General features: G+C 40.3%; 1 protein-coding gene across 2 annotated transcripts in view; it reads right to left on the bottom strand.

Moving 5' to 3' along the window:
* Nucleotides 1–572: 572 nt before the first annotated feature.
* The window catches only part of med14 (mediator complex subunit 14), a gene marked incomplete in the record, with an annotated part of 15,982 nt that continues 8,182 nt past the window's right edge, over nt 573–8,372 (bottom strand). The window contains 16 exon segments of one of the 2 annotated variants that reach the window (XM_024286768.2): nt 573–1,166; nt 1,981–2,170; nt 2,258–2,383; nt 2,495–2,602; nt 2,703–2,882; nt 2,955–3,193; nt 4,282–4,458; nt 4,680–4,802; nt 5,218–5,464; nt 5,548–5,817; nt 6,357–6,601; nt 6,985–7,131; nt 7,289–7,449; nt 7,534–7,610; nt 7,714–7,848; nt 8,168–8,362. In XM_024286768.2, coding sequence (XP_024142536.1) covers nt 1,096–1,166; nt 1,981–2,170; nt 2,258–2,383; nt 2,495–2,602; nt 2,703–2,882; nt 2,955–3,193; nt 4,282–4,458; nt 4,680–4,802; nt 5,218–5,464; nt 5,548–5,817; nt 6,357–6,601; nt 6,985–7,131; nt 7,289–7,449; nt 7,534–7,610; nt 7,714–7,848; nt 8,168–8,362 — 2,691 coding nt within the window. 2 annotated transcript variants of the gene reach the window in all.

Raw genomic sequence — 8,372 nt, forward strand, 5'->3', positions numbered from 1 at the left:
TATTCAAAACGTTAAGCAGAGAGCCTGATCTGGATTTTTAAAATGTTACATAATTACTGCTCTTTTACCTGGTCAGGGACTATTATATTTGTAGTCGACGTGAACAATATTTACCACAGAAATGACAAAATGCATGATGTGGCATCAAAATAAATGCAAATATTTAATGTAAATGATACAACTTGTATATCCTAAAATCTGACATTCACTCACTTCTTTTTACACAACCTCACCCCCATAAGATCTGTTAAAAAAGACCTATTTATACAAGAAACTACACATCTCTGTCTGGTTTACATATGCACAAAACTTACTTGTCACTCACCAGGTACTTTATTATCTTGCTAGTACCGGGATGGACCATCTTTTGCTTTAATCGTTGGTGCGTTCAGAGATGCACGTCTGCAGACTTTGGTTGTAACCAGTGGCTATTTGAGTTACTGTTGCCTTTCTATCAGCTGGAACCAGTCTGGCCATTCTCCCCTGACATTAACAACAGAACTGTTGCTTATTGGACACAAAACCACACCGAGTATAGTTTTTCTTTGAGAAAAAGAATCCTAAAACACAACTGTTGCTTTTTTTTTTTATTAGAAGTGACAAGATTTCTCAAATCCTTCAAACAGGACTCAAAGTGGGTCTCAGTAAAATACAACTGGCTTATAAAGTCTGTCACAGTTTTACAGTATCGAAAGTAGGAGTCTAAAATAAAAATATAGATATAAACAAAGCAAATCCAGAATGACAAATATCCTATCTGTTGATGCTACAGAAATATCAGGCAATAAAAACAAAAGGAAACATAATAAAGATGACGGAGGCCTTTATGAAAATTATTCAACCCTTTTCCACAAGAAAATATACAGCAATGTACATATTTTTTTTGTAAACAACCTTAAATTCCAATAGATGATCTGGTTTACGAGTGCATCTACAAATATTATTAAAACAACAAAAAACCATTTCTCTTCACATCGGGAACAACCTTGCAGCGTACGAGAAGAGAAACTGGACAGAGTGGGACCACAGTTTTTGCTTCTTTAGCTCAGAAATGCTCCACGTGAAGAACAGCATTTACAGCAGTAGCTCCGGGTTTCATCGAGTGCCGGGGGGGAAAGTGAGGTTGGCCATTAGCTCATGAACAGATGCAAATATGGTACATTCACCTGGAAGACAACAAGACGGGCAGAGTTAGCAGTGTCGTTCAGTTAGAAGCATCAAGTCCCACTCTGACCATCTTTTAATCTATTGGTCTTTGAATCATCATTACCCCATTTTTAGGCAAAATCAAAAACCTGTGTTGTTTTCTAGGACATAGTTTCCACTTAAAATCATATTTTGTTTTTTAAACTAATCCGGAAATAAATCTTTACAAAATGCTCCATGTCTTTCATCTTCAAGCACAGCTCTGATAAACAGAACTTCTGTGTTTTTCATCTTATATTTTTTACTTTTTTCTTGCACATTTGACATGTTTTCCTTCTAAGTTTATGATTTTCTTCTCATACTTTTATGACTTTTAAAGTATTAAATTTATGACTTTAAAACATAAATGTACAAGAAAAAAAGTCTGAAACTTAGTCAATGACTTTCAAAGTTTTAAATATAGGGTACGACTTAATTCTCGTAATTTTAAAGTTCTGACTTTTTTTCTTGTAAATATATGTGATTTGAAGTCATGTAAAAATAAACGTTTGGTTTGTAAATTGGTCCTAATACTCTGTCGTACTAAATAAATGACAGATGGCAATAAAAAACTTAATTTTAAGCTATAAAAAATACAAAAGTGATTAATTTCACAAAATTAAATAATCATTTTATACTCCATCTTTGTTTTAATTCAACTTGTGTTCTAAAAATATATTCCTTCATTAAAATAAAGGACTTCCTGGAACACCACCATTCCTGGAGAACGTTCCAGTTGTTGAACTGTACTTGAATGAATTATTTAGTGTTCGTTAACGAAGAGCACAGTCTCACCTTGCCTAGGGGGGTGCAGCTCATTGAACCTCTTTAGAATATTAGAGACCATGAGTGCTGCGGCCCCGGATGAGCTGTGCTGCCTGGGGATGTCAGCCTGCTGAGTGAGACCAGTGGCCATGTCGTACACGATGGGAACGATGATGCTCACAGGATCCTGGGGCACTGGGATACGCTGGGTTAGCTGCAGCTGGAGTGGAGCCAAAAAAACTTTTATCACATCAAATTTACTTTGAATTGACACCATAATTTAGGATAAATAACAGCAGTAACTCACAAAAAACAGCATCTTTGACTTAAGCACCACAGCGATGGTTCCAGGAGGAGCGATGGGAGGAGCACTGGGAGGAATGGTGAGGCAAAACTGGACGTTCCATTTGAGCTGTGCAGCCTGATCAGGAAACTAAAGAAAAAAAAGTTCATTTTTAACACACAAATCTCATGAAAGACACCTTGAAATAAAGGTGAGCAAACATTGATCAGAATAATGCTTTATTTTGAAAGGGTTCCCCACCAGTTCCAGCTTCATGATGCGCACACAGTCCCGGAGGATGTTGGTGGGGGCTCCCAACAGCTTTGTAAAGGCATTAAGGGTGTTGAATTTGAAGGGAGGACCAGCAACCTGAAAGCAAAGCGGTACCCAGTAGACAAGTTTTACATTTAGACCAGTTTTCATTGATTTCCTCATGTGTGCCCTGCAGTAATCCACCGCTTCCACTTACTCGCGTCTCGAAGAACCTCTCCAGCACCTGAAGCTCCTCCTGGGACCACGGCCCCGTGTTTTCAGGGGTAACTTTGAGCTGCAGAGTCTGGTAGTTCTTTGGGTTGAGAGCCACCCGGCACTTGAGCACGTCGGTCTTGAACATGATGACCCCCGGCTCATTAGAGTTCACAATAGTTAACTGGAAGAGAACAGTCGCATCTATTAACATTGGAGGAATCCCAAGTGGACGAGGATGATGCACGACTCTCACATTTGCTTCCTGCTGAATGATCCTCTGGAGGTGCCGTCTCATAATCACTGATCCCAGAAAGCGTTCCAGCGGCGAGCAGAGGTAGCTCCCCGCCAGGCCAGGTACCAGGCAGGGAGTGGGCGACGGGAGCAAGAGAACGTGTAAGGCACTGTGGGTGAGGATGGTGGGGATGGAGGCAGCCCACGGACGCTGAGGTAGCTTACGAGGTGGAGGCATACTAGTAGGCATAATTTGGGAACCTAAACAACAAATGCAAACAAAAAAAATAATATGAAGCAACAGAAAAATAATTTTAAAAAATGTTGTATTTTTTAGATTGTTAATAACCAGGGGATGAATCTGAAATGAAAGAGTTATTATAATTTTTTTAAGCAAGGGGGTCTGCAACCGTTAACACTAAAAGAGCCATTTAGATCAGTTTCTTACATACTAAAACCCAAAGTCACACCTCAACGTGTAGAAAAATATACTTTGTTTATGTCTTTGTAACTATTCATTTATAAAATGTAGCTTTTAAAAAATTATAAAAGTGTTATTTTTATATAGCTATATCACAATTTTAACTTATTGTACATTTGAAACAATTACATAAAAGTTCATTTAAAAAAAATTCATCCTGTGTCAAAAGGAACTAGATTATGTGAAACCAAAATGGTGTTTTTGGTGTTTTGAACATGTTCTTGTGGTATTTTTCTGATAATGTAGGACATAAATAAACAAAATGAAGCTCAAAATTGCAATTTTGTGTGTTTTGTGATCTAAATTGTTGTGAATCGGGAGCAGACAGAGAAAATGTTGGAAAAAGGGCGCATTTGTGACATGGGAACAAGCTCTCTGCTCCACACTGCAACAAGGAGAGGGGAAATGGGGCGGGGTTGCTCATTGCCAACCCACAACCCAGTTAATGAATTTCTAATACTTTTCTGCCGCTCTGAAAAGAAAGTATTTCTTTGAAAATATTTTTTTCTTAATTTTGGCTAAAACAGCATCATTATAGTTGAAAGACCAATTGGAACGCTTTTAAAATTGATCAAAAGATGATCAAAGTGGGACTTTAAGCTTATTTTAATAATAACATAGCACTATGAGTACATTTAACTTTTTTCCCATAATTTTTCTCAGCTATTTGACATGTTAAAATCCAAACATAGATGACAAAGCTATATTAGCTAAAGCAATATGACCAAACTAGCATAAAAGTATTTTTCTTTAAACCTAAAGAGCCACAATGGTGGGTGACAGACTCCTGTGTTAAACTAAAACATTAACATATTGTTAATATATTTAACTTTAATAAAAGAAATTGGTGTGAGAGAGCAGTACTCACTTGTCCCAGCACGAGGGGAATGCGGATCAGGAATCGGTGAGTGGAGGGAGGGATTACCGGGGGACATGCCGGGGATTCTTGCCCCAGGAGAGGGCCCCGAGACTTGGGGCGAGCCTGGCCACTGGCCCCTGTGGCTGGGAGACACCATGGCGTACGGGGAGCTGGGATCCAGAGGACCTACGGGGAGGGGAGCTGGTCATTAGACCCTAAATAAGCGCTTAGCTAAAACCAAGAGAAATACACCACTGTGTGCCCACTCTTTAGAAGCTATTTGTTGAGTCTTTGCTAATGTCAGCGTCCTATGACGGCCTAACGATGCTCATGTCAGCCCGATCCAGCCGTCCCTAGCGGAGGAGAGCTAACACCAGGCCAGCATTCATGGCCCCCCAGCTGCTTACCGTGGGGACTGGCAAAACTGGTCTGGCCCATGGCTATGCCCAAGGAAGACGGAGACGGTGTGGGCCCAAAAGGAGAGGGTGCCCTCAAAGCCCCACTAGGGGAGCCAGAGGCATGGATGTTCCCTGTACACACACATACACACATCAGAGGGCTCATCAGACTAGGGATGACAAGTGCTCCTTTGCACACGTGCTCGCACTCAGTCATGTGTCCGCGAGCTAAAGCCGGGCGGGAGGGGCTTTAGTCACTGGCTGGCGGGCTGAGATGGAGGATGGAAGGAGCATGACTTAACGCATGCTTTGTTCCTTATTTAGGCTACAAGGTGTGTGGATGTTGAGCGGAAAAAGAAAAGATTAAAATAAAAAAATTTGAAGGGCACACATGGCTCACATCCGCAGACAGATTACAGCACGCACTTGAGCGGGGGGGCTGTGATCGGTGCAAAAATGATGACAGTGTTTCATATAAAACATGGTACTTTCATGGGATGACCACTCTCACAAATGTACCTCGCATATATATACACGGATATGTTACCTGGCGACTGGGTGGGCATCATAGAGGGCGAGGGGGTGACGTTGGCATGATAATTTGGTGGTGGTGACGTGAGGGGAGGATACACGCCCCCTGCAGCCCCTCTCATGCTCTGTGGCTGTTGAGGAGCCTGCAGCTGGTTTATCAGGCTGTCCATGTCCCCGCCCACCGGAGAAGGAGGGTTGTCATCTTCATTAACCGAACGCCTGCGGGCATCTTGATTGCTGTCCACAAACATGTTCAGAAAAGTCTAAAAAAGAGAAAAAAAGAGCAATACATATTTTTAACTTGATTTAAAGTATTTTTCTAGGTCCAGTAGTCGCTCTGGTTTACCTTGAGTCCTGGAGCAGGGTAAAATCCCTCAACAATCTTAGTGTTGTCAAAGAGACTGTAGGCTCCGTCTCTGATAGCTACCACTCCCCGGCTGCGGCAGTAAATGTCGATGCAGTAGATGTTTCGAAAGGCCAGTCGAATGTGTGTGGGGGACTGGGGCAGGATGGAGAAACACTGGTTGGCCGTGTTGGTGCGCTGGGTCAGACCCAGCATGGGCACCGTTGGGAGCTTGTTGATTGCATTCAGAGGAGCCAGGGTGTCATAAAGCACCTGAGTGGAATTTGAAAAAAGACAACACAGAACTACTTATTAAAAGCTTATTCAAGTATGAGAATAGAATTGAATAAAAAAAAAATTAAAGATTTTCACTACAAAATAAAGTCGAATCAATAATTGTTTAGCAATACCCCCCCCTCCTCCAAAAAAAATAAAAAAATATTTTTCTCTTAGGTTTTTGATATATACCAACATGTGGCACATTGTATTTTCTACATCATAAATAAGATCTTTTTCAAACTGCATTGTTTGTCAGCTCCAGATTCACTATGATTTGAATAAATACTCAGAAATGCAATTTTAGCTTAATTTTCTTTATATATGTCCTTAATCAAATGCCAATAGAACATGTTAAAAAACACATTTTTTACTGGAGCGGGTCTTTTCAAGATTTTAAAATAAAAGTGTGGACTTTATTCAGAAAACAATTAAAGAATGTATTTTAAGTTGGGCGCCTTTTTAAAAACATCTAACTTCTTAACCTGGTCAAACTGAAATGACATACGTGTGCATTGAAATACTTGATCGTGTACCTGCAGCAGCTGCATCACATTTGGGCTCTTGTTGAACATCTCCTGGAGCTGGTGCAGAATTATATTGTGACAGTTGGAGCAACCCGAGTTGGGCCCCACGGTCCCCAGAGCGAGGTGGAACCGCTGGCTGCTGGAGTTCCACTGGATGGTGACAGAGCTTCCCTTTGTGGACCCGTAGCACAGTACTAGTTTGCGGTAATTGTACAGTCGCACCTCTGAGAACAGGTTCAGGTAGGAGGGCATTTCTGCGGAAACATCATCAGATGTATTTAATGAGAACATTTCATAAATGCCTACGACGCAGACGGAGATCAAACCGAACAGGAACAAACTTTCTAGACTAATTTCTGTTTAAAAGTTTTATAAAACATTAATCTAGTTATATAAACTTTGATTAATTACGTTTGTTTTTTTTTGCAAATATATGTTACCAGACAAATAAAATCTTAAAAAATGTGTAGTTTAAATTTGTGAGTCAATCAAACGAGTAATGAGTACAAACCCAGTTATTAAAACTTTACTCAGGATGCCCCAAAACTTATTATTTGGATTTGCACCTCTGATTGGTTCAAGTTTGTAGGAGCTCTGTGCATTTACTCTTTATTCACTGAACTTGATCCTTCCTTACCTGGCAGAACACAAGAAAAGTTGAGCACGCACTGGTACAGTTGGCTAATGGCATTCCAATCATTTAGGAACATCTCCACGACTTTGCGCCCGCCCACTGGCTCCGACAGCGGGTTTTCATAGGTCAGGTACACGTGTCTTGTAGAAGCTAATAAACAGAACATCGATTTATTTAGAAGGTAGTCCATTACGTAAATACTTCACCTGCATAAATTGTTCAAATGGTGTCATTCTTAGCAATTTAGTGTTTTTTTTTACTTAATGATGAATGTTTACTCGTTTAATACGCTGTAAACCACAAGTACCTTGTTCTTTGCTATTTGTACTGTTCAGAGGACAGCCGGCGAGAACCAGTTCTGCCACCCAAGTGCGGTTATTTCTGCCCTGCAGGCGGAAAGTGCAGTCAAGAAGGGAACGCTCCAAGGCTCGCCGGGTTTCCTCTCCAACACCTTTACAGGGAGGAATCCTGCAAAAAAAACCAAACATTAACAGCTTGTAATACATATTAAAAAACAGTTCTGAGAGCAGAAATGCATGTTGTGTGATTTACTTCAGTAGTCGGATGGCATGACCACTGCCGTCTACTTCCACCTGGACTCCTTGACTTGGAATCTCCATGTTGGATAGCTAAAAGTTTAGACATGTAGCTTTAAGCACAAAACTGCGAAACTAAACAAACATTTTAAAACGAAAATAAAACATTTCAAACTATAAGAACGTCGTGGCTCACCTCTGTTCGCAGACCAACAAAAGGCATATTGGTATCGCATATCGCAACCAAGTGAGCCAGTTCTTTGTTGAAGGCACACATCTCTCCAGACCTCTTGGGCTTTTTGGGCTCCGTTTCACATTGGTCCCCAGAACCCTACAGAACACCACACAAAAGAAAATGAATGTGTTAGTTGCTTTTATAATGAAGAAAAATCACAACTTTTAAGAAACATTTTAAGCGTTTTTCCTTTGCCTTAAGAATATGTTAATCGAGAAATCAAGTTATTTTTGTTTTCAATGTGCAGAACATAATTTTTTGAATTATTTTTATTCAGACAAATGTAAAGGATAAAGATGTAGTTTACCCATACACACATGCCTGATCAAAAAAAAAGGAAAAACCTGACAAATATCTGTTTGAGGTCATATGTATTAAGATCACCAAAAAATGAGGTTCTGTTAATCATTTTTACCTTTCTTTTAGTCCCAGGTCGTAACTCTTTATTAACTATAGTGTCCTGGACCAGATGCTCTAGATTGGGTTTGAAATTCTGCAGAAGCTGAGCACACAGGAGTCCGTCCTCCCCCTCCAACTGAGAAACTGATAGAAATGAATACTTGTACTGCAAAGCTGTGGGACTGGAAGGAACTTCAAGCATTTCCACCACCTATGAATGG

The sequence above is a fragment of the Oryzias melastigma genome, linkage group LG21 (genome assembly GCF_002922805.2).
Source record: "Oryzias melastigma strain HK-1 linkage group LG21, ASM292280v2, whole genome shotgun sequence".
NCBI classification, from domain to species: domain Eukaryota; kingdom Metazoa; phylum Chordata; class Actinopteri; order Beloniformes; family Adrianichthyidae; genus Oryzias; species Oryzias melastigma.